This window comes from Mustela lutreola, chromosome 4 (genome assembly GCF_030435805.1).
Source record: "Mustela lutreola isolate mMusLut2 chromosome 4, mMusLut2.pri, whole genome shotgun sequence".
In the NCBI taxonomy this organism is placed as follows: domain Eukaryota; kingdom Metazoa; phylum Chordata; class Mammalia; order Carnivora; family Mustelidae; genus Mustela; species Mustela lutreola.
Genome location: NC_081293.1, coordinates 143,070,680 through 143,098,609, shown reverse-complemented (window position 1 = coordinate 143,098,609; position 27,930 = coordinate 143,070,680). Strand labels below are relative to the sequence as shown.

Genomic DNA, 27,930 nt, shown 5'->3' with positions numbered 1-27,930 from the left:
AAAGAGAACTCTTCATAAATATTTTATACCATTATTAAACTCCTATGTTTCCTTTCTTAAAAAATCTTTACCCAGACTTTTTGCTAAATTTCCTTTCTGATAAATACCCCAGTTGCATGGTTTCTTCTTACTAATTGCTGCTTGTCTCTGTAATACCTCAAAGTTTAAATGTGACTTTGGTTTATACCACTATTTCTTAAGAGATATTGCACCTTTGTTCATTCTGAACTCTTTTTTCTGAACTCTTTTTCATTACACAAAGTTTAACACATGTAAGTTCTAGGAATCTAGAAATACTTCAAACTGGAGATAATGAAGGAGGCATTTCATTTTTAAATAAGGAAAATGTGTAGAGTATTAGTTTAATGCTCACTGGGAAAAGGCTGAGCATGGCTTATATCTACACAAAATACAGAGGATCAGACATAGTTGATAGTCTCATTCACTAGTCAACACTGTTCTTTGTGTGAACAAACTGAGTGTGGATGTTAACTGTTGACTTGGGAAGCTAGACTGCAGGCTGAGATGTTGTACTCCTTTGTAACTAGTACCCTGGGGTTGTCTGGTTTGTTTTTTAGTTTTACATAGCTTGGAGAAATCATGGATTGCTGCGCTGAGATAATCCAAACTTTATTAGGATGATTATCTATACATGCAGAGATCATCTGGGGACAAATAATGCCTTCTCTTACTCTAATCCCTCTGTAACATATTTACTTTACCTAACATGTTCTGGTTAATGAAGTGTACCCTGAAATCTTTCTGTGTTCTCAAAGAAATGACACAGTTTAAATATAGGTTTATCCTGTCTTAATTAGTTTTTCATTTAAAAAATCTTCTGCCTGTGGGGTGGGCAAAAGTTGCCCAGCCTAAGTGACATTTAGTAAGTTAAGACGCAAGAGTACTAGTGCTAGAATCTGGAAAAAAGATGGGCGTTGAATGGAATTGAGAATAGGTTTCATTCTCCTTTGCAGAATCTCTTGCCCAAAATCCAGTTCACAGAAAGAATAAGTGATTATTTAAATAGAGACTAAATGAGGAAAACTCAGACTAATATTGGATAAACAGAATGTTTCCAGAGGCTGGAGAAAGAGAGGCCGAGTATTTAAATTCTTCTCTATCTTTCCTTTCCTTATATCCTTAGAGGCTTTCCTCATTCTCCCAAACCAACAAAAGTTCATGAGCAAGTGCAGGAAGAGTCTTTACAATATTGTAAAATGACTTTCCCTAGGTTCAAAATTTCAAAAATTGGACTCATAATCATGTTCACAATATACAGCTGTCCTCTCACATTTCCATCAGTGTTAATGCTTACTGTTTACCCAGTTCCTCTCACAAGAAACGACAGTGATCAAACTAGATGTCTCCTTCCTTCTCATCCCCCACATGGATCAACCCTTTGACCCAGTAAAACCAACAATCTAATTGGATTGCAATTTTGGCTGCACATTAGAATCACCTAGGAAGATTTAAACAATGATCTTCCATTGGTTCCACCCCTCAGTTCCCTATACAGAGATTCTGCTGTAATTGATCAAGTATGCAATTGGGCATCGTGTTTTTATAACTCCCCACTTGATTTATATAATCAGCCAAGAGGCAGACCCATGATCTCAGTGCTCTGTGCACAGCATATTACAGTGTCCCTATCCCAACCCCCACCTTCAGCCATTATTATCACTGTGTTTAAATATATTTAAGCCTTGGGACGCCTGGGTGGCTCAGTTGGTTGGACGACTGCCTTCGGCTCAGGTCATGATCCCTGAGTCCCAGGATCGAGTCCCACATCGGTCTCCCAGCTCCACGGGGAGTCTGCTTCTCTCTCTGACCTTCTCCTCACTCATGTTCTCTCTCACTGTCTCTCTCTCAAATAAATAAATAAAATCTTTAAAAAAAAATAAATATATTTAAGCCTCAATAGCTGTGGGTCCAAATACACCTGGAAAATGTTTGATGTGTTTCATCCATTACCTTACTTGAGTCTGCCTTCCAGGGTCAGCAGATGGTCATGCCCGTACTTCTCATACTCTTGTCACAATAGTCTAGCCATGCCAAGTGGCTCAAACCTAGTCAGTTCCCATGCCTCCATTACCTCTGTGACTGTTACTCCTCTCCTCCATCTAATGAATCCTTCCTGCTTTTCCTTTATTGCTCCTCCTTAGGGTAATTCTTTTATGATCTCTTTCAAGGTGCTCATAGACCTCTGGCTTCGTTGACATTTGTTATGTGATGTATTTACTATATGTTTATATATCTGTTTTCTGCTAGGTTATGAGTCCTTTGAGGATAGGAACTCTGTATTATTCTTTGTATCTACTTCACTGTTCAATGTTACCATGGTTCTTACTACTTAATGGCTACACAATGGATTTTTTTGAGTAAATTTTTTTCAAAAGGTTGTATTATTTTTTTCTATTTGATTTTATTTTATTTCTTTTCAGTGTTCCAAAATTCATTGTTTATGCACCACATCCAGTGCTCCAGCAATACATGCCCTCCATGATACCCACCACCAGGCTCACTCAACCCCCACCTCCCTCCCCTCCAAAACCCTCAGTTTGTTTCTCAGAGTCCACAGTCTCTCATGGTTTGTCTCCCCCCATCTCACTTCTCCTCTCCATCTCTCCATGTCCTCCATGTTATTCCTTATGTTCCACAAGTGAAACCATATGATACTCAGCTCTCTCTGCTTGACTTCTTTCACTCAGCATAATCTCTTCCAATCCTGTCCATGTTGATATAAAATTTGGGTATTCATCCTTTCTGATGGAGGCATAATACTCCATTGTATATATGGACCATATCTTCTTTATCCATTCTCCCGTTAAAGAGCATCTTGGTTCTTTCCACAGTTGGGTGACTGTGGCCATTGCTACTATGAACATTGGGGTACAGATGGCCCTTCTTTTCACTACATCAGTACCTTTGGGATAAATACCCAGTAGTGCAATTGCAGGGTCATAGGGTATCTCTATTTTTAATTTTTTGAGGAATCTCCACACTGTTTTCCAAAGTGGCTGCACCAACTTGCATTCCTACCAATGGTGTAAGAGGGTTCTCCTTCTCCACATCCTCTCCAACACTTGTTGTTTCCTGTCTTGCTAATTTTGGCCATTCTAACTGGTGTAAGGTGGTATGTCAGTGTGGTTTTGATTTGAATCTCCCTGATGGCTAATGATGATGAACATTTTTTCATGTGTCTGTTAGCCATTTGTATGTCTTCTTTGGAGAAGTGTCTGTTCATGTCTTCTGCCCATTTTTTGACATGATTATCTGTTTTGTGTGTGTTGAATTTGAGGAGTTCTTTATAGATCTTGGATATTAGCCTTTGTCTCTAGTGTCATTTGCAAATATCTTCTCCCATTCCGTGGGTTGCCTCTTTGTTTTGTTGACTGTTTTCTTTGCTGTGCAGAAGCTTTTGATCTTGATGAAGTCCCAAAAGTTCATTTTCACTTTTGTTTCTTTTGCCTTTGGAGACATATCTTAAGGATGCTGTGGCCGATGTCAAAGAGGTTACTGCCTGTGTTCTTCTCCAGGATTTTGATAGATTCCTGCCTCACATTGAGGTCTTTTATCCATTTTGAGTTTATCTTTGTGTATGGTGTAAAGGAATAGTTGAGTTTCATTCTTCTACATGTAGCTGTCCAATTTTCCCAGCACCATTTATTGAAGAGATTGTCTTTTTTCGACTGTGTATTTTTTTCCGCTTTGTGGAAGATTATTTGACCATAGAGTTGAGGGTCCCTATCTGGGCTCCATACTCAGTTCCACTGGTCAATGTGTCTGTTTTTGTGCCAGTACCATGCTGTCTTGGTGATCACAGCTTTGTACTAAAGCTTGAAATCAGGCAATGTGATGGCCCCAGTTTTGTTTTTCTTATTCAACATTTCCTTAGCAATTCGGGGGCTCTTCTCGTTCCATACAAATTTTAGGATTGTTTGTTCCAGCTCTTTGAAAAATGCCCGTGGAATTTTGATCAGGATGGCATTGAAAGTATAGATAGGTCAAACTCTCTCTCTTCACAGATGACTTGATACTTTATATGGAAAACCCATACCACTCCACCCCCAAACTATTAGAACTCATACAGCAATTCAATAATGTGGCAGGATTCAAAATCAATGTACAGAAATCAGTTGCTTTCTTACACACTAACAATGAAAATATACAAAGGGAAATTAGAGCATTGATTCCATTTACTATAGCACCAAGAACTGTAAGATACCTGGGATAAACCTAACCAAAGAGGTAAAGGATCTGTACTCAAGGAACTACAGAACATTCATGAAAGAAATTGAAGAAGACACAAAAAGATGGAAGAGCGTTCTATAATCATGGATCAGAAGAATAAACATTGTTAAAACATCAAAAGGTTGTATTATTTAATGGCTTGTAAAAAGCTTCTTTGATATATATATATGTATATATATACATATATATATATATATATACACACACACAAACAATATTTTCCACATTTTTAGAAAATTCATATTAAAAAGATTGAATCATATTTAAGAGGACTCAAACTTGCAAAGTGAAACAAATAATTAATCTGAAGAAAATGTCTGCATTGCACAAATACTCATATTTTAGGAATATGAAACTGTGATTTTAGGATTATAAGGCTTTCTTTTACATGTAATAGATAAAATTTGTCAAAAAGCTTTTGTTTTTTTCTGTATTTTTCGATGTATTTCTATATGCAAGCTTGTGTTTATGTAGTTGTATGTACCTACATTAGGTTTAACCACAAACATTTTAATTTAAAAAAAGTAAATTGAAAATTTATGTACCATAAGAAACACAATGTGCACAATCTGAGTACCTTAAACAAATTTGTAAATATCATCTGACTTGCACATATGGTGATAGTCTAAGTACTAGAGGGATTGCTGGAATTCAGAAAATTCATAAAGCTTGGGTTTGTTGTAGGTGAGAATTAATGAAATTCACTATCAGCAAAATACCAAACTATGTTGAATAGATTCCATTATCTGTCCTAACAAATGATTTTCTAGCTCTTTTGTTCTTAATAAGAAGCCAAGGGAAAAAATAAGTTAAAGTTAAAGGTTCTTAGGTAACTTATCTAGAGATTATGAATCAGGGGATATGGTGTGGGGTCTTAAAATCTCTATTTCAACAGTCATTCAGATGATTTTTTTTAATAGTTACAGAAATCTGGGAAATATTGACATAAAGGAAATTTAATTTTTTTTTCCTTTAGTGATCTGGTGAAATAGAATGTGGGTAGATCTAACCTACCCTAAATGTAGAAAAATCATCCTATTTATACGTAAAATCATGTGAACCAACTTTCTCGTGGCTTCATTCCTGTGTATAACCATACCCAAACCCAGTCTCTTTTCCTCCGTTCAGGATAGACTGATCACTTAGAACAATGGAAATCAAGCAAGTGCCATCGAACTGAATCTTGTGAGAAGATGAGAATGAGTGCATTTGATTATCCTGTCAGACTTTAAGCAGTTCTACAGAAAGACCATTTCATGGATTTTATTTAACACGATAGTTTCCTAACCTAATATATTTCAGAATTTTTTTTCTGTGCTCCCTCACCTTCAACAACCATTAATATGAGCACAATGCTTTAAGAAGCAAAATTTGGAGAATTCTGGAATAAATGTTAGTCTTGCATTGATACCATCCATCCTAGCCACTTAAGTGAAAAATTCAGACAAAAGTACAGTCATGTGTATCTTTAACAAAGTGATAGCCATTTATCTACCTTTTAAAATAAATTTTAACACAGATCATTTTCTGTTTGGGTGGGTTTTTTGTTTGTTTGTTTGTTTGTTAAGATTTTGGTTATATAAAAAAAAAAAAAGATTTTGGTTATGTATTTGAGAGAGTGGGAGAGTGAGAATTAGAGAATGAGTGGAGGGTGGAGCAGAGGGAGAAGACAAGTAGACTCACCACTGAGCAGGGAGCCCCAAACAGGGATCTGTCCCCAGACACCAGGATCATGACCTGAGTCGAAGGTAGATGCCTAACTGACAAAGCCACCAGGTGCCCCAATCATTATCTGTTTTAACAGATCAATATATTGAAGTTCTGAGAAATTGGTTTTAAATACCAGGATCCAGTTGGAATTGAATTACTTCCCAAGGAAGTTAGTAGAAACTAGTAACAAATTTTCCATTGATACACTCATGAAACAGCATATATTTTTGAAGAAATATTATAGATTTAATAAAATTATCTATCAAATGCCTTCATAACTTTCTTTTTCAGAGATTATGTACTCTTGGTGAGCCAAAGAGCGTATATGACCAAAGTAATGACTAAACCAAAGCTATTGGAGTAAAACTATATACTTTTTAATAATATTTTGGATTTTTATCTAGAAATTATCTGATTAAATATCATTCGTTAAAATGTGCTGTCATTTTTTTAAAAAAACCCAGAATCTTAAACATTAAGACAGCTATTAAAATTTGATAACAATATATTTCATCATTTAGTTCTATAAAGGAATATCATTAACAGTCCTTAAAAATCCACTTTATGCAACAGGTTGAGAGATTTAAAAACTATAATTTGTTTTTTGATATCATGCAAAACAACCCATATTTTTTTACATTTAAATATGATTTTTTCTTTTTTTTTAATTTTTTATTTTTTATAAACATATATTTTTATCCCCAGGGGTATGGGTCTGTGAATCACCAGGTTTACACACTTCACAGCACTCACCAAAGCACATACCCTCCCCAATGTCCATAATCCCACCCCCTTCTCCCAAAACAACCCATTTTTTGATGATTTGAACTATGAATTCCAGTAAATTACTTTGCATATGGAGATATACTATTAAAAGATTGAGATTTTTGTACAGAAGAAGCAGCTCTTTCATAACTCTTATAATTCAACAATAGGAAAAGAAAATAGAAAAAGTGAACAAAAAAATGTTTCAAATTGAGCCAAAAGTGTCAGGTAATAGAGCAACAACACAGTTAGCAGATCTCTGACTACCAGAGTTTTGGATCAACTCCCAGGTTTAGAATTTGGATGAAACTGGTGTGCTGTTTGCCAAAACTGATGGAGGTTCTAAATACGTTCCAAAAAGAAAAAAAAAGAAGGAAAGAAAGAAAGAAAGAAAGAACAGAACAAAAAAGGAAGAAAGAAAAGAAGAGAAAAAGGAAAACCTGTTTATAAAGATGGAAATGTTCTTTCTTCTCCATACATAGTTTTTCTTTTTTATTCCTCCCAGCATGATTTAATGCCTTAAATCTATTACTCCCGCACATTTAATAACTTATTTTGAAGGCATGTAGAATGATGATAAAACTAAACTACAACACAAAATTGTGCATCAGGATCTTCATAAAGTAAGAAAATTTCAGATATAGAAAGACAAAAATAGAATTCCTATTCCTCTTTCATGTTTAAATTCTTTAGTAACTAAATATGTACATAGATTTGGGTGCAAAGAAATCTACCTTTATTAATTCATAGGCTTAGTCTTTCTTTCCTTCTCACTTAAGGCAAACAGAAAAAAAAATAGGATATAATCCATAATTTTCACACAGATTAATCATATCATAAAACTACCATTGGAAGAAATGCCTCCCAATAAGAAATGAGTCCATAAACACAAACACAGTTCCAGCTCATTATATAAAATTGACTGAACAGAATTCTACCTTCTATTTTTATATTTTAAATTTTTAAAAGAGATGAGTAAGCAAAATGCTGTTTAGTAAGAACTATGTTTAAAGACTGGTATGTATTTTTGTATCTTAAAACAAGAATTTAATGTAAATTTATTTTTCTCAAGATTTTTTTCTTATTTGGGAGGTGAAGAAGGATTCTAGTTTAATTGAGACTCAAGATCCCCATAGCACCTAGAAAATATATATTATGGGTACATAACTATTGCTTGACTAAAAATGCCAGTAATTAAAAGGACAGGGATTATAGGAAAGATCTTTTTTACATTGAAAACACATTTGGTAAATTATTTAAAAAGAAACAAGATTTAACATATGTAATTTTTAACTGTACTAAAATGTACCTAAATTATTTGTTGATGCCATTATAGATACTTGATAAGTCATTGGAATATTTGAAAAGTTCTGGTGACTACATACAAGTATTCTTAGTTATGTGCATTATTGATGACAAGTTCTCAGCATATTATGAATCAAATTGTTAGAATCTACTTTTTAAAGAATTGATTTATTTATTTGTTTATTTTTATGTACCCCACAACGTGGGGCTTGAACTCACAACTCAAGATTAAGAGTTACATGTTCTACTGATTGAACCAGCCAGGTGCCCCTGATACAATCTACTTTTATTTTTTTTTAAGATTTTATTTATTTATTTGTCAGAGAGAGAGAGATCACAAAGAGGCAGAGAGGCAGACATAGAGAGAGGGGGAAGCAGGCTCCCCGCTGAGCAGAGATCCCGATGTGGGGCTTGATCCTAGGACCCTGAGACCACGACCTGAGCTGAAGGCAGAGGCTTAACCTACTGAGTCAACCAGGTGCCCGATATAATTTACTTTTAGAGTAGAGTCTATATAATCTTAAATTCTATTTATAAATGTTCCTAGCTATTCAAAAATTGTGCATAACAAAACCTATCATGACACTAGATAAGGAAAATATTTTACTTTGTGTCAGGTATAGGACCAAATTATGAATTTTCTGGAGAGCCAAGTAGAGAACTTGAAAGTTAATGTTTTATATTCTTGCACAGGACAAGTGACTTGATAAAAATATTGCTATTTCTGGTGAAGAAGAAATTCTAATGGTGAAGACAATCAGAGTAGGGGTATCAGACATGGATCTTTATAGTAATAGAAGTCCTAAGAGTTGGTTCAGTTACCTTGTTACCAATATTTTATACTTATTATTAATTCCTGCCCATTGTTTCATATTTTTAAATGGTTATTTTTAAAAATAACATTTATTAAGTCATGCATTCACTTTACTAAATTACCATTATAGACCTCTGCAACACCAAACATATTAATAAACAAAACAGGCATGTGATGACTGTATGATTACATATGAAACACAAGCATAAAATTTCCGTTAAGTTTTTTTAAATATTGATAATTGCCGCTAGATACCCATTTAAATCTTCAGATTGCTCTAAAAGGAATTTGGACTCCATTTTGGTAACCACACGGACTGAGGTGAGGGCAGAGATGACAGTAAGCAATGGAGAAAATTAGATTTTAAAATAAATGATTTTGATGGATGAACGACCTCAATGTGAGAAAGGAATCCATCAAAATCCTTGAGGAGAAGACAGGCAGCAACCTCTTCAACCTCAGCCACAGCAACATCTTCCTAGGACCATCACCAAAGGCAAGGGAAGCAAGGGCAAAAATGAACTATTGGGACTTCAACAAGATCAAAAGCTTTTGCACAGCAAAGGAAACAGTCAACAAAACCAAAAGACAACTAACAGAATGGGAGAAGATATTTGTAAACAGCATATCAGATAAAAGGCTAGTATCCAAAATCTATAAAGAGTTTAGCAAACTCAACACCCAAAGAACAATAATCCAATCAATAAATGGGCTTGACTTATTTCGCTAAGCATGATACGCTCTAGTTCCATCCATGCTGTCGCAAATGGCGAGGGTTGCTGGGGGGAGGGGGTTTGGGAGAAGGGGGTGGGATTATGGACATTGGGGAGGGTATGTGCTTTGGTGGGTGCTGTGAAGTGTGTAAACCTGGTGATTCACAGACCTGTACCCCTGGGGATAAAAATAAATGTTTATAAAAAATAAAAAAATTAAAAAAAAATAAATAAATGGGCAGAGGACATGAACAGATATTTCTGCAAAGAAGACATCCAGATGGACAACCGACACATGAAAAAGTGCTCCACATCACTCGGCATCAGGGAAATACAAATCAAAACCACAATGAGATATCACCTCACACCAGTCAGAATGGCTAAAATTAACACGTCAGGAAATGACAGATGCTGGCAAGGATGCCGAAAAGGGGAACCCTCCTACGCTGTTGGTGGGAATGCAAGCCGGTGCAACCACTCTGGAAAACAGCATGGAGGTTCCTCAAAAAGTTGAAAATAGAGCTACCCTATGACCCAGCAATCGCACTACTGGGTATTTACCCTAAAGATACAAATGTAGTGATCCAAAGGGGTACATGCACCCGAATGTTTATAGCAGCAATGTCCACAATAGCCAAACTATGGAAAAAACCTAGATGTCCATCAACAGATGAATGGATAAAGAAGAGGTGGTATGTGTGCATGTATATATATATATATATATATATATATATATATATATATGTGCGTGTATATACATATATACACGCACACATATATATATATATGGGAATACTCTGCAGCCATCAAAAGAAATGAAATCTTGCCATTTGCGACAACATGGATGGAACTAGAGGGTATTGTGCTTAGTGAAATAAGTCAGTCAGAGAAAGACAACTATTCTATGATCTCGCTGATACAAGGAAGTGGAGATGCAACGTGGGGGAGTTGGGGGGTAGGAAAAGAATAAATGAAACAAGATGGGATCTGGAGGGAGACAAACCATAGGAGACTCTTAATCTCACAAAACAGAGGGTTGCTGGGGAGAGGGGCATTGGGAGAGGGTGGTGGGGTTATGGACATTGGGGAGGGTATGTATGTGCTATGATGAGTGTTGTGAAGTGTGTAAACCTGGTGATTCACAGACCTGTACCCCTGAGGCTAATAATACGTTATATGTTTATTAAAAATTTTTTAAATTAAAAATAAATAAATGATTTTGAGAGGAAATGAGAACAAAGGATTAAAAAGAGTAGAATATAAGTTTCTTAGTGAAACTTAGAGTACAATATAGATGGAAATTCTAACCATACATAAAAAGCAACTGAGATTTCATTGGATCAGAGTGATTTTGTTTTTTCATCACTACATTAACAAGACTAGACAAGTAAAAAAGGAAATTTCTAATGTCAAGTAGAGGTCCAGAAGTAAATATTCTTTTGGGTATGATTGTATACATTTTTTTTATTGTGAAATAGCCCGTGATTAGCACCAATAATAATTATGCAATAGATACTTGGTTTTGTTATGGATAATACAGAAATTTAATTTAGAGTAAATTTTAATAGGTTAGACAAAATAGTTGTTGGAACATCTTGGTGTAATAATCCTGATGTCTTTTTACCTTTATTTTTTCTTCTTATTTTTTTTTTTGTCTTTTTGCCTTTAAAAGTTATTATGACTCAAGAAGAAATCTACTCTTTCATGTATAAGTCTTTTTCACTGAACACGTCCAGCTACCTTTAATGTATAGAACACATTTCAATGTAGTCAGTATGTTTTCATTATGATGTGTTTTTCCTAGAAACAAGAGAAATAAATTTGGAAATAATAGTTTTTTCTAAGTAAAAAAACAATGAGGATTAGCTACACATGAAACATTTGCCAATTTTTTGCAAATGTTTTTAACTAAAACTCATGGGATTTTTCCTTAATGAGAAGGAACCTCCCACCTACTAAAATTCTCTGATACAATGTAAGCACCTCTAGCGGGACGATTTTATCCAAGAGGTCAAAGAAAGAACATTTTCCATCTTCTCTAAGTTCTCTCTTCCAGTAAGTGATGGTTTCAGCAAGCATAAAGAATGTTATTGTTGAGTTATGTCAATGTTTTATATATCAGATTGCCCTTTCTTGGAGTTTCCAAAATCAGCTAGTCAAGTTTGAAATTATTGATTGCCGTAGACTCTATATTGTGTTTCCCTAGATATTTTGATACCATCTGTATATATTTTGTTACACTAGTCAAATAACATGAAATAATATAGAAAGTATATTTATGTTACTGAGGAGAATGATCTTTATAAAAACTCATGAAGGAAAGCTCTCTATATTCAAAAAGTTTGTATCTGTCTCATGAACTTTTCTAGGATATTTTTATGAAGCTGTGAGCTCCTGGGAAAGAATCTGAAAATGATAAACACTGAGCAGAGGACAAATAGAAATAGAAGTAGCAATAAGCCATATGGGTAGAGAAGTGAATCATGGTCCAGAGGGAAAAGCTTTATTTAGTAAAAATTTAGTATGAGACAGTTACAAGGAAAAAACCTTTCACAATAATTGCCTTTTTGAAGTTAATTAAAATTGATTTTAAAGGGGGATCAAAATAGTAATCTGTTAAACTCTCTATTTTAAAGTCTTATTACATTCAGTACTAATTAATACCACAGAAAGGTTTGAAGTGTATTACTCCAAGGTGTGTTGTTTTTGTTTTTCCAAATGAAATTCAAAGTATTTCTGGCTGAGGTTATCCATTTCTTTGGTTTTATTACAGGTAATTTAAGATAGAATGTATGCCAATTGTTTCACTATGAAGAAATTCTTTTTATGCCATTTTTGGCTGAGTTATAATGTGTGATTAAAGGAGTTAAAGGTATCTTTTGAGCTTTCTGAAAATTACCATTTGAAAATGGATAATTATCAATCCTTTAAAAGGTTTTTTAATTAGTTATTATAGATGTATATACATATTTAATTAATATAATATATAATTAATATTTTTTGCTTTCTTCTCTTATATCAAACCTTCATTTAATATACTTTTTTAACCTTTGATCTTGTTTCATACTTCACTCTTTGCTGCATAAATATAGACTTCATGGCAATGTGATGTTTCATTATTTTATTCCCAGTCTGCATTTTCTTGATGTTAAGCTTATCAGTGAAAATTACAGAAATTTCTAAAAAACATGCATGTTAAATCTTCTATGATTCCATTTTTGTTAAAAAACAAAAAAGAATAAGTAAATAGAGATTGCAGAAGATGTATTAGGTGAACATAAGGATTTTATAACATACTAGAAAAAATAAAATGTCAGCAGAATCAGTATCTTGACCTGCAGATAATGAATCAGCAGATAGTGCCATGTATGTAAATCTATGTAAAAGACAAGAAAGAAAGAGAGAGAGAGAAAGAGAAAGAACAAGGAAGGAAGGAAGGGGAAAGAGAGAAAAGGAAGGAAGAAAAGCAAGGAAGGAGAAGAAAAGAAAAGGAAAGGAAGGAAGGAAGGAAGGAAGGAAAGAAGGAAAGAAAGGAAGAAAAGAAGGAAAGAAAAAGAGGAAGGAAGAAAAAGGGAGGAAGGAAGGAAGAAAGAAGGAAAGAAAGAGAAGAGAGAAAAGAGGGAAGGAAGGAAAGAAGGAAGGAAGAAAAGAAAAGAAAGAAGAGAGAGGGAATGAGGGAGGAAGAAAAGGAAGGGAGAGAGAGAGAAAGAAAGAGTAAAAAAATATATATATATGTATAGTATCTGAAACCTGTAACTGAAAATATTATCTTTGGTCACCAATAATTTATACTCATTTGAAAAATTCATTTCACATTGTGTCTTCAGAATTAGAGGCCATGACAAAATAGGAACATGCCAATTTATAACTAAAGATGAAATCTTAATTTTTGTAAAATTGTAACCAAAAATAGCATATTGATATTAGGAGTTTATAAGATGATGTGCTTAGAAATGTTATATATTGAATGAAGAATGGAGAATCATGTGCTTTTAGTTTATGATTCTGAGTTTTCATACTATGCTAAACAGATCATTTAAAATACAGTTTTGGTTAACTACAAAGAAAAGCTCCCTGAAATAAATCTGTTTGGGATATGTGATTGGGTGTGGTGCTAAACAGCAGCTTTATGTTTTAGCATAAATTGTTAAATGGGTGGTAATCTCCACTGCCCACACCAGTTGTACACAGAAGTTTTAAAAAGTAGGATGAAAGCATATGATTTCACTTTAGATGGAGCACCCAGTGAAAACTTTCCTGCCTGTTCTTCTTCGCCCCACAGGCAGGTTTTAGCCTTTCATATTACTTTAACTTCCTGAACAGATACTATTTCAGGAAAGTTATGTTTATAAGTAAAATGTAATATTCTTTGGATAAATTATTCTTGTTACATTGAATTTTCTTGATGAGTTATAAAGAAATTATAATTATTAGAGCAAAAATTTTGTTAAAATTCTGTGACAGTAGAAAATGATATTCTTTGTATATTAATCAAAATTAAAATTTAGTTGTATTTATTTCTTCTTTATTGTCCAATTGTCAACTCAAATACCAACTCTGCATTGTTATAAGAAGAGTATAGAGGAATTGGTATTTCAATAAAATAATTCCAAATTTTGTTTTATAATAATAGCTTTGAACAATTATTATATGTCCATAATGGGTACCAAATTCATACCTTAATACTTCGGTTGTATAAAAATCTACCTGAGATAGTTGTCCTGTAGCGTATATTAAGATACACTTCTTAGTCATTCATTCCATATTTGTCCACATAGTTTACATAAGTAATGTATTTGAAACTTTTTTTATTTCTTTTGAGTTTATGGATTGTTACTTATGTTGTGGTTTAAGGAATTATTTTGAAAGTAAAATTTATACTGAAACAAAAGCAAACAACCAAGACTATATTAAAAGGTTAAGGCAATTGCTTTTATCTTTCTTACCTTTAAAAGAAAAGAAACTTAGAAATACAAATTTAAGATTCTCATAGAACAACAGTTACTCTTTATTTAGAAACTTACCAGGAAAACATTATGGTGTATCTATATGTGTATTTTTTCTTGTATCTTCATGGGAATTTTTTGAGTAAACAGTTTTTATTTTCTAATACCATCTGAAAATTAAGCCACTTCTTGATTGAGTACAACCTTCTGTGAGTACAATAATACTTCAGTAACAACATCTCTAGTTCTCTGTATTTCTCCATGGCACACACTTACATGGAAATAAATTGGAAGTTTGGGAACTGTTTTTTTTTTCTTTTTCTGATTTTTCTCTCTTTAAATTAATATATCGATATGTATTTCATCACCCCTTCATATGTTTAACCATTGCTTATTGAACATCTGTTACTTATTAGGCACAGCGCTCAATACTGGATTTATAAGAATAAACTTGATAGATATGGTACCTGCTCCTGAGTTTTCTACGAGAAGTAAGGGAATGAAGATGTATATATTGTTTTAGAAGGAGAAAGGAGGAACACTAGCCTGGGTTGGGAGGGTCATCGGAAAACTTGCTAAAATAAATTATGTTAGAAGTTCATGAATGGAATGATAATGATTATGGTACCAGAGAGATTCAAAGAATGTTTTAGGGAAAAGAAAGAACCTGTGTGTTTGTGAAGACTCGAAGGCAAAAGAACATGGCTAGAGTTGTCAGGGAACTTAAAGTACTTCAGTGTGCTCAGTATGCAGTGTGGAAGTGGCAATGTGGTAGGAGTTGAGGTTGGAAATGTAAGCCAGTGCCAGACTGTACTGGATTGTTTAAACTGTGGGGTTTGGACTTTATCCTGAGAGAAATTAAAAAACATTAAAATAATTTACGGGAAGGATTCCCACAATCATAGTTGCTTTATAAAAAATATTGCCTAGTTATGCTGTGGAGAATGGATTGGAGGGTTCAGGGGACATTGTGAAGTGTAGTACCTAACAAGCCAAACTGAGCATTCCTTTTCACTTTCTGTGCTAAGTAAAACCAGATTACTGCCATGGGAACACTGCTTCACCCAGAGCCCTGTCAGGTGATAGCTCTTTTTTCTTCCCCATTAATCAAATCAGTGCGTTTAGGGGTGAAATCAGTTGTTTCTTTACTCTTCACGCATGCCTGGAGTCTATATTATCTACCTATGTCTCCTCCATTAAAACACTCAACTTTGTAACTCATACCATAAGACTGTATCAAACACTACACCTCACAGGTGTCTTCTTATTGCCTACCAGGATATGCGACCTCATTTCCTAATGATTTGTACTCCTGATTATGTTCATCCTACCCAATACCACTACTAACTAAATTCTGGGTAATTCTGATATGCATAGATATGTTCTTTCCGTATCTGTGGATTACTCTCCTCCATGTACCCACCCTGCAGGATCTACCTTGACATTGATTCCCAGAGATATCAAAGATCTTTGTCATTACCAAATAACTGGCACCTTTAAATTCTCAATTTTAAACACCCCATTAACTGACCACCGCCTCTTATTTTATGGGTTTACCACCTTCAGTATCTTAACTATAGCAATATTTCCACTACACTATCACATTGAATTGTGGAATATTTTGTGGAATATTTTGTCTATTTTGTGGAAGATTTTGTCTGTTCATTATCTTTATATCCCTGGTGTCCCATTCCCCTCCTTATTCCACTTAAGTCTAATGGTTATAATTAGATTATATTTGTATAATTTGTTTGACAATTATAATTGTCATAATAACCACTTCATATATATTCTCAGCTTGCCTCCTTTACTTTGCCTGGTGTTCTGCAAATCCTCAGCCCTGGCTAATTCCAAATCTTTCATTATTCCACACCTGCCTCTGATCACCTGAATATGAATGGGGGAGGGGGAAGCAAAACAAAAATACCATCCTGACTGATTTCACTTCAAATTCATGATCAGGAAATATAGGTCAGTCCTACACCTTCCCCCAGAAACTGTTCTCCCTTTCCAACCCATTCTCTCCCCCATTCTTCCAGATGATTATTTTACATTATAATTCCTACATGAACTATAAATAGCACCTCTGCATCCTTATTCCTAGCTGATGGTCTTACATTTGGTTTAATTCTCAAAATTGAAGCAATAAGGAAAATTGTTGGCAAACTCCCACCTACCACCATTGGTATGTCCACACCCTGCCACCTCTTTATTCTGAGAAATGTACTTTCTTTGTTCCTACCCAGGCCTTGGCTTTTGAGAAGACCCCATCATTTCTCATTTACATGAAATTATCACTCCAGGAAGTCTTGATCTATTCCACAGTGTCAGTTTCCCTGTGTTTATTTCTCTCATCCCAAAACTATAATAGCAACCTAATCTTTGTTCTTCATCCCATGAGCTACTGTGCATTTTTTTTTAAAGATTTTATTTATTTATTTGACAGAGAGAAGTCACAAGTAGATGGAGAGGCAGGCAGAGAGAGAGAGAGGGAAGCAGACTCCCTGCTGAGCAGAGAGCCCGATGCGGGCCTCGATCCCAGGACCCTGAGATCATGACCTGAGCCGAAGGCAGCAGCTTAACCCACTGAGCCACCCAGGCGCCCAGCTACTGTGCATTTAAATCACATTTAATCACACTGCTTTTCTGACTCTGTTCTTACAAAACTTATCAATGACTTCTACTGAATCCAGTGATTCTCTATTATGTCTTTCAGGAGTATTTGACATAGTGGATCACATCCTCTTCTTGGAAACATTCTATCCACATGGCTTTCTGTATGCCACAATATCTTGGTTTGTCTTCCATCTTACTGGTTTCATTGTCTTCATCTCTGTTGCTGATTTTTTTTTCTTTTCTTTTCTTCAAACCACTTAACCGTGGAATGTTCCAGCTCTCAGTCCATGGCTCTGTACTCTCTCTACATTTGCTCCCTTGGTAAGCCTGTTGAGCCTACAGTTTCAAATACCTAAATGTATCCTCTAAGCTGTGTCTGCTCTCTGAACTAGTGACTGCAATACTGATACAACACTTCCAGCTGGATACTAATAGACATTTCAGGTGTCATATGTCCCCGATTGAGTGTCTGACATTCACCACCTTCTCACTGAAAAACCAAACCAAACAAAACAAAACAGTCACAGTTTGTTTTGTCACAGTTTTCTCTATCTTGGTTGTTCCTGTCCAAACCCTCATAGTCATCCTGAGTTTTCTTTTTTTACACCCCATATATAATTAATCTAGAACTCCTGTTGGCTGTAGCTTCAAAATATAACCAGAATCCAACCACTTCTCACCACTTACACTATCACTCACTGTGATCCAAGCCACCATCATCTCTCACCTAGGTTATTGTCATAGCCTCCTAACTGGTCTCTTTTATTACTTATTTCGATTTCCCTCAGCCTATTCTCAATACATCAGCTAGTACAAAGCTATTTAAATGTTAACTCATAACCTGTGGTTTTTTTTCAAACCCTCTAATTAGTTTGTCTCCATTTCACTCAAAATCTCATAGTCCTTCTAAGAGCTTGTAAATTCCTGTGGAACTCTTCCTGTCTCCCTTGCTCATTCAATTCCAACTGCACTGGCTCTTTGCTAGCCTTGAGACATTTGGGACACCTCTCCACTTTAGGATTTTTTGCTCTCTCTTTGCCCTATCCCATGTACTCTTCACCCTGAGAACCACATGACCATGACATTTGAACACCTTGTGAATGGGAACTACATTGATGTATTAATTATCTATTGCTGCACAATATTATCCACAATTTGGCAGTTTACAGCAACACACATTCATCTTTTCACAGTTTCCATGAGTCAAGAGTCCAGCCATATAGCTTAGCTGTGTCCCCTGCAAGGTTGCCATAAATCTGCCAGGGCTGCAGTCACATCTGAGGCTTGATTGGGAAAGAATCTATGTCCTTGCTCACATTGGTGCTGACAGAATTCAGTTCTTCATAGGCTGGTGGATGAGAGACTCAGCTTCTTGGCCAAAGTCTGCCTTTACCTCCTTTCTGCTTGGGCCTTCCTGATAGCCAACTGTCTTCCTCAAAGTTAGAAATAGAAAGGCATTACAGTCATACGTGGGGTGATCAGAGAAATGACATCCTGCCGTCTTTAGAATATTCCATTTATTATAAAAGTAAAAGGACCAGATAATGGAGATCATGGGCTCTATCTTAGAGTATATACATCACACTTAACCACCATATTTAAAATTAAAAACACCTTGAACTTCTAATGTTTCTTACCCTCTTCAAGTTTCTTTCCCCCCAATATTTTCTAATCTCTAATATAATGTATAATTTATTTTGTGATTATTGTGAGTCAAAGAGTTAACAAAACTCTTTGCCCACTGCATGAGAATCAGAGCTTCAATTAAATTCCTAACTCTTTTACTCTGAAAAGACCTAAAGATGATGTCAACTGTCTTGTGATGTGTTATTGCTACTAATGACTATTGGTTGGCAAATTCCACTGGACCCAGAGGAGATCTGAAAGAACTGTAAATACTCGAGAAGTACATCCTGCTTTGGACTTCTCTGAATGTCTTGAGTCTTGTAATTACTGCGTCCCTTGCAGGGGGACATGTTAACATCTGACCGGGATACAGTTTCATGGCAGATTAGTGCTGGCCAGCAGTTTTGCACCTGTCCCATATGGACCTTATACCTTATACTCTCAGCTGTTTGCTGTGTGGCTATTACAGAGACTCAAATGGGAGGAATGTCTGACATCGATCGCCTCCTAGCAAGCTGTGGTTTCTGTCCTATATCCCCTGTGTAGGCTGGAAAGCCCATTGAGTTAAAATGTTTAGTTGAGATTAAAACTTGATAAGCTTTTTAATTATTACCTATCCCCCTTTCCAGAACATTAACTCCTCAAGGACAAGGACTTTTGATGATTTGTTCGCTAGTAGCTCTGTTAATACCACATTTCCCTTTATTCCTCCAAACCAGGTAGATAGTAGCTTCCTTTTTGTGTCAATTAACTCTTCCCCATTTACTTTATAGCTTTTTCTTCACAAATGTAACAAACTTCCTACATTAAATTCCCTTTGTTTTAATTACCTAGTTTAGTTTTTATTTTCCTGGTTGGTACCTGATTGCTACACACTCCCAGTGTCTGAGTTCAAACTCATAACTCCCTTTGAGAGAATCTAATTGCCTCATCTTTGCTTCTGTGTCAGCTATAAACAAAGAAACAGGGGCGTACAGTATGAGAATGCCCGAAGGGAAAAAGGAAGGGCTATCTCCAAGAGACAAGCATTGTGAGTTGGGCCGGTGTACTTAATATTCTAATTGAGCTGCCAAATATCATAATAATATGGTCAAGCAAAACATACTTGGATCAAAGACAATAGATACATATAGGCACAAGCTTTGCTCTTTCAGAAACAATTTTTTTTCTGGCTAAGTCATTCATACATAAATTCTTCATTTCCTCATCTGACTGTACTTTATCTATTTATCCTGCAATAAAATTCAGAGATAAAACTTTCAAATGTTTTCAAGTGGTCATCTCAGGAGTTTCTTCAACTTCAGATTTATATCTGCAAAACAATTCAGCAACATAAATCAGTGTGTGAAAGTGATTCCATTTCCTTTTAGGCTCATTTCCGTCTGAGCCTTCCACTTATTGGAATATATTATCAAAGCATCAAACAGAATGAATAATGCTTGAATGCTAGGTAGACCGTGGTTCTACCTATTACAGAATAAACAGATCATTAATTTTTTACATCTAGTACATAGTTCACACATGCAGAATGACTCTTCTTTAATACTGTGTGCCTTAATTTTTCAAGTATAGGAGTCTGATTTCTTAACGTGGGAATCTAGGCACTTCTTAACTGTTTTAGGATTCTTTCTCTAATACTGGGAATATCCTAATAAATACTTCTTGGCAACCAGGTTGATCATTAAGCAAAATTAATAGATTGTGATGGTTTAAAACAGAACTTCACAGATATTGTTCCCCAGAGATCATCTGAAGGATCCTGCGTCAGCCAAAGAATATGAATGTTGGACTTTAGTTAAGAGCCATTTTAGAAAATGTAGTAACTCAGCACAATTATATTAGACTATTGAAAGCTTCAACTACAATTACTAAAAGATTGAGCCCAAATCTGTGATTCCATACAATCACTTGTCTTCTGGCCTGGAGTACATACTGACAGATGCAAATTTGTAAAAAGGCTGTTTAAGAAAAGATATGTTCTAAGTCAGAATTTAAAACCTTTTCTTTAGTTATTTCCTTAAGAGAAAAAGTTATAAAAGTCTAGAGTTCTCAAGCTAAATTTTAGAAACCATTAAACCTATGATATTAGACCATAATTCTTTCCTAATTTCACATCTGGAGGAAAAGATTTTAGAGATGGAGTTTCTAGAAAGGGAAAGGAGTTTCCCTTTCCCCAGCTGAGCATGGCTCTGGGAAATTTTGTGAAGTTCATGGAGCTTATCTCTTGCTTCCTAATACCTCCTTTCTGTTCACACCTCCAACTTCTAAATATCCATGGTCTTCACACTAACCTCAGGTTTATTCTAGCACATTCTACTCAGGTCTGCTTCAACTGAGGATGGCTTTTCATGGAAAAGTGTGTCATGCTTCAGAACTGCTTTTTGAAATGTGCATTCATCCTTTTTTTTTCCCCCGCAAAGAGTTTATTTGTTTATTTGACAGAGAAAGAGAGAGATAGTGAGAGCAGGAACACAAGCAATGGGTGTGGGAGGGGAGAAGCAGGCTTCCCCCCGAACAGGGAGTCCGAAGTGGGGCTCGATCCCAGGACTCTGGGATCATGACCTGAGTCGAAGGCAGATGCTTAATGACTGATCCACTCAGGTGCCCCAAAATGTGCATTTATCCTGATTAAAACTACCATCTCTTCAACAAAAGAGATAATGGCTAGCAGAAAAGCAGTGACAGAATACTGTACATTTGAAATAACTACATATTTTATATCTTTTATTAGGCATCCTAATCTTAAGGAGATCCTTTTTAAGTCACAGAGCCTTACCCTAAACGTTTTGTGTTTTAGTTCCTCTTAGCATACCTTTATACAAGAATAAGCCACTTTCACCTACCCCTTCACTCCTAAACCCACTGCAGTTTAAATTTTACTCATACGTCTTTATTGATAATCCATCATTAAGGTCAGCAATAACTTTCAAAATGACAAGTTCCGTGGCCATAGTCAGCTGTATACATGACTTTTCTGAAGTTTTTAACACAAGTACCAACATTCCTGGGGGAGGGAAATCTCTCTTTGCTTGATTTCTCTGACACCTAATGCTCACTCTATTTCTCTGGACAATCCTTCATAGCATGTCAGAGACTTCATAATCTTGTGGGTTCCGTTATGTCTTAAGTATTTTTTCTCAAATGCTGAAGAAAACTCAATACTCATTCACTAAATTGAGCTGTTCTCTGAAGATATAGAAAGGTATATTTCTTTGTTAACAAAGAGGTTAGAGGAAATCAGACAATAAAATGAGACCTTTTAATACAATATGGTGATTATTGTTATAGAAATGAGGTTATCAAGCTGTCCCCTTGGTTAAAGTTTTTTAGTGCCTCTGAACTGTGCTCAAGACTCCTAAAGATAGCAGAACACCCTTGCAATAACATTTGCCTATCCACAGAGCATCATATCCTGCCACCCCGCCCCCAGATTCAGCCTGTGATGTGACCCAGAAATAGCCGTAAGAAAACATGTATCTTATGTGTCACACTCTCAAATTCATTGATGATCCATACTGAGGATCATCAATTGTTGGCAGCACTCATTCCTCCTGACATGTTAGCAGCAGCAGCTACAACACTTCCACATTTAGAGGTTGGAATTAGAAGCTCACAAGCCATCCATTGGTCCTACTGTGTCTTTATGACATGTTTAAGCTTTGTTCTCACATAAGTTAATGACCCCCATGCAATCTTAGATGGGCTCCTGTCCAATCTTAGATTCATACTTATGATGTCTTACGTTTGGAACACTTTTTTACTCTTTTGCTTGGCTGATTCCTTTCTTCTTTTTTTAGTAGTTAACTCTCCAGTTTCTCTAGGAAGTTTTCTTCAAACTCCCTCTCCCCTCAATCTATTCTCTGGCTAAGATAGGAATTCATCCTCTGCCTACTCTGTGTACTCTTCTATCAAAGCACCTTTTGAGTTGTCAATTATGCCTCTGCCTGTACCACTAACCTCAGTTTTGTACCTCCTACCAGTAGTGCCTAGTATGGTTTGGCTTATATAGAGATTTTTACTGAATGAAATAATGAATAATTGAATTTTTAACAGATAGCATATAAAGTAATAAAATAAAGTGAAAACATTTGGTCATGTTGAGAAAAATATTTTGTTACTGTTTTTCAGAATACACCACTTTCTTTTATTTGTGTATGTGATTTATCCCAAGTGCAATAGAACTGTGTGGGTGTGAGTGTGTCAGTGTGTTTTTCACATAAATAGAATATGGCTTTGGTGGTGAATGGTAATAAGAGGGGCTATCCACATTGTGAAAGGATTTTTATATTTTATATATATTGATAGATATAGGTATATGTAATCTCCAAGTTATATAAATTAACAAAATGTAAGTGTAATTATAATTTTAGAACTATCATTATTTTATCATAATGCCTCTGCACTGAAATTCAACATTTGAAATTTTAATGAATTTTAAAGAAAAATATTTTCCATTTCAATAACAGGATATATAAAAGGATAATATTCTGTTTATCCATTATAAATGCACTGATCATTTTCTGCTTTCTAAAACTGGGTCAGAAAGGGGAATTTTTGGTAGTGGTATTTTCTTTCTAGATGTGATGGATATTAGGACAGAGCCTAGTAATTAGGCACACAGACTCTGGAGTCAGATTAGGTTCCAAACCCAGTCAGTTATCTATATGACTGAATAAGTTAATTGATCTTTCCTTGGCTCCCTTACATCATCGGTAAAATAGGAATAATAATGGCACCTCTCTCATAATTTTGTTGTAAAGAACAAACAGATAATTCATGTTGAGCTTTAGAAAAGTATTTACACATATTGCTCAATTAATATTAGTTGCTGGTTTTGGCAAAATAAAAATGTAATCCAGAGAACGTATAATAATTACCCTGCCTGATAGCTCTCCTAACCATACTGTATTGATTTCTTTCCTCTACAACCTCTTAAAGACTACTGTTCATAGTGTAAAATTTTCCAAGGCTTTCATGCTAAAACTTTTATTTTCAATTCTATTTAATATACAAAGTAAGACTAAGAGAACGTTATGAAACAACAACCTTCATTTATTTTGAATTTATTCATTTATTTTGAATATCTGTCTGGAGAGAGATAACAATAAATTTATTGAAGTTAATAAGCTCAAACTTCCAAATCAAACACTCACTACTGTGTTTAATTTTTTCAGATACCAACACTTTTGAAATTATTTTCATTGTTCTTCTCACCTGGCAAAAATAATAGTTGTTTCTTGTAGAATTTTTTTTAATGGAAACTTTTTAAAAAATCACCTGTAGTTCCACCAACCAGATAAAATAGCAGTCAATCCATAGTCTTCTAGTATTTTACGTACTTGTATTTTTTTAAGATTTTTTTAAATAATTTTTTATTTTTTATAAGATTATTTATTTATTTATTTGACAGGCAGAGATAGAGGAGGAAGCAGGACCCTAGGATCATGGCCCAAGCTGAAGGCAGAGGCTTTAACCCACCGAGCCACCCAGGCACCCCTTATGTACTTGTATTTTTATGTACATATTCATTTTATAAATAGTAAGATTATATTTAACAGGCGGTTTTATAATCTGTTTTACCAACTTGAAAATAGATTGAGAATACAGGTACATATAATCACTTGCATCATTTTAAATAGCTGCATGTCATTTATTTGGAGAGATAAGTTACAGTTTATCTATTTTTCTACTTTTGTGCATTTGTTTATCAGTTCATCAAGACAAGGAATATACACCTTTTTTCACACTTTTGAAAACACTTTGCTAAATTTCCTTCTGGAAAGACTGTTTTATTTCCATTAGCAATGTATGACTTTAATTTAATTAACAGTGAAATTGCCATTTTTAAAAAAGTATATATTTGCTCAAGAAGATTGGATCATAGAAACCAAAGGGGTAGAGTTTCAAGGAAGGTCATTTTAGCAGTCATGTAATATAAGGACTGCAAAACAACCAGGGGACACTGGGGACACGTCCAGGAGAGGCTGAGAGGAGTGGTGGGAAAATCCCCTATTTGGTGTTGAGGCAGGAATGAAAAGCCAGAAAGTAGGACAATGACAATAGAATACATGTTTTAAGAAGATGTTAGCTAGAACGAAGACAAAAGGGAAAGTTTAGAGAGCTTTAATCTGTTTAAAAAGGTAGACTCAAATCTACCAGAGGACCCACCACCTGGATATCCCCTTACCATGAAAAGTAGAGATATGACAGTAAAAATATAAAATACATATAAAATATGCATGTTGTTGGTGGAGTGGGGAGGCTACAAGAATTTGAGAAAGTTCTACTTGGTAGCTTTTATCTTTTGTTAGAGAGGAATGCAACATAACTTGTGCAGAGTGAACAAACTTCAAGTCATCATCTATTAACTGACATTTTTAAAAAACCTATCAAGGAATATAAAAAACAAGATTCCATTATCTGTTGCCCCCCCAATTCAATATATAAAACCTATTTTAGGGGCTGTTTTAATTAACAGCAGGTGGCATTTACTGCCACAGAAACAAATCTATTCGTTAGTTAAATTTCTACTGAGTACCAAATCTAGGATATTTAGTTTGGAAATGCTTATCTATTTTAACCACTGGAAGTTATTTTATAAAACCGCATCCTTCGAGAGCTATTGCTAGAATATGTAATCATTTTGGCATAAAACTTAATCCCTAAAAATGTAGTTTGAATTATGGCATAATTTCTTTATCTTTGGTAAGGATTTGTGATGAAGCAGATGAGCCATTTAATCAGCTTTTTAAAAAAATACTTTGTGATGTGTTCTAGGGAAATGGCTCTATTTTCTATGGTAAGACATCTCTTAATCATACTGGACAGTTTCATTATATCTGCAATAAAGGAAATGAACAATGGAAACATTTATGCAGTGTCTGATTGTCTGGGGATGATGATCTTTAAGATGCAGACCTATTATTTAATGCTTTGGGGATTCCCTTCTCTTCCTCCATCATTCCTTTGAGCTCTGGTTTCTGGACAAATCCTAGGGAGAAAACATAAGCATTTATGTTATTTCTGGATTGGAAAATTAGACTTGTAATGAACAGTTAAATAATATTCTTAATTAACTAAAAATAGAGTTGGTTAAATTGCCATGAGTCATCATTGTGGCATTTTCCTCCTTTTTAGTAGAGAAAATGATCCATAACTCTGGGCACTCAGGACAGGTATATGAAACCCTTCCAACTTGTAGGTTTGTGACTCTAGGTTTGGAATATTTATGGTGCACTACACCTCTATGATGGTGATTTATTTTTACTGAGCCTCATGGGCTGTACATTGTCTTGCCAAGTTGGGGGAGGATCAGAAGAGGAAAGGAGGACTGAAATGCTATTTTGTTCCCTGTTGAGCTAATTAGGAATCTAGGGCTTATTTAGAAGGCTGCAAATCTAAAACTCCCTCTCAGTCAATTTGTTTCACCCAGGCCTTAATTTCAACTGTATTTAGTCTTTCTCCAGGTCAAAGGGGAAAGAGGTATATTCTTAAGTCTCAAGCCTCAGAGAAAAAAAAATTTCTTTTGAAAAGGTGGGTGGTGGTGACACTGAGAATCTGGTGGAACAGAAGACTAGTTGTGAGGGAGGACATCTTTTGTAGTAATAAAGTAAAAGGAAATGAAGGATTTGTAATGGAATGTGTCATATAATAATATAATAATACAATCACCTGGTCTTCTATAGAGGTAGATCTTCCATGTAATCTGGATTCTCCGATCACTTGTTCGTTGACATTGCTGTCCTTATAATCCACAGACTAACCTCTATTTTTCATTTTCTAGACTCTAAGATGCCTTTTTAAATAGTCTAATGATGATACACATGGTATTTTCAAGATAATAAATCAATTAGAATTAGTTCTATTTTCATCTCTTCAAAATTAGTAAATAATGTATTAGCTTTGACTAAAATGAGAAAGAAGCTCTGGTCCTGTCATCTACACATTACTGGTGTAAGCTATTACTTCTACAGAATGGGAAGATTTTCCTTCTTTGTGTTAATTTTTATTATTTTTTGTTTCATAATATATCCTAATGGAGCAAGTTGGGGGGGCAGGAGTTTAAGCAGTGCCTCATGTATACAAGATCAGGCAGGGGATAAAACAGAAGAACAATCTATAGTCACTATTCTAGATGAACATACCAAAAAATAGGGGAAAAGGATATTCATAAACAGTGATGGGAGATGATCTTTTTTTTTAAATATATATTTGAATACACTTTTTATATTTGAATATATCTTTGAATAGATAATCACTTGATCCAAAAAATCAATTGATGGACAAAAATACACATTGAAAACCTTGATTCCTTCTCACTTTTTGTGTTTCCTGTGTATCCTATTCATTATTTCTTTATGCAGACGTTAATATGTGTATGTGTTTTCTCCTTTCTTTAAATTACTATATACATGAATTTTTTGCTTATACAAGGCTTGCTAGGAATGGTGAGCAAAATACTTTAAGATGTGAGAAAAGAGGAAAATCACCTTTAGCTAAGAAGAGTTGAGGGATATTCCAAGGATGAGTTTTTGTTTGATTTATGACCTAAAATACAGTGATGCTGGGAAAGAGCAATTTATAGATACAAAGAAAGAATATCAAAATCCCAGATGTCAGAAAGTGGGAGTTTAGGGAATGATTAGAAAGTATCAGCATTTGACTGGTCTGTAAATGAAAAGAGTAATGAAAGACAAAACTGGATGAGTAGTTTGGGGGAATAGGCATTTTTACCTGTTGTAACCTTGAAATTATACATGCTTTGGAAAATATATACAAATTGTGCATTCTTGAAGTTGGTGTTTTTCTGGGTTTTTATGACTGCTTAAATTTCCACATATGACTAAACAATTCAGTGGGGTTTTTTTTAATATTACCACTTAAAATATTTAAAATCCAATTTAAAGCTTAATTGACATATGTTTTGATAACTGTGTAGCTTCTCTCTTTGAAACTTTCCAGCCACAATCACTGCAAAATCTCTGCCTAGTGTCAAGAGCCATTTACACTATCCATAGCTGTCCGTCATGGATGGGCCAAGCCTAGAAAAACAGAGATTCTTCCAAGTCCCAAACAGAGAATAAAATAGATAGATCTGGATTGATTTAACTTTTTGCCTTATCTTCTTGGGAAAAATATAGCTCATAGAGTTTCTGTGTAGCCAGGGTCCATCTATTTTAACCAG

The 27,930-nt window shown here is 34.9% G+C and overlaps 1 protein-coding gene across 3 annotated transcripts in view; it reads left to right on the top strand.

The window, feature by feature from the left end:
- AGMO (alkylglycerol monooxygenase) overlaps positions 1-27,930 on the top strand; it is a 358,966-nt gene that overhangs the window by 276,416 nt on the left and 54,620 nt on the right. The window contains exon 13 of one of the 3 annotated variants that reach the window (XM_059171269.1): positions 5,380-5,772. The exons of the other annotated variants lie outside the window; for them this stretch is intronic. Within the exon in view, the coding sequence (XP_059027252.1) occupies positions 5,380-5,397 (18 nt within the window). The 3' untranslated portion in view covers positions 5,398-5,772. Of the gene's footprint in view, positions 1-5,379; positions 5,773-27,930 lie in introns of those variants that run through there. 3 annotated transcript variants of the gene reach the window in all.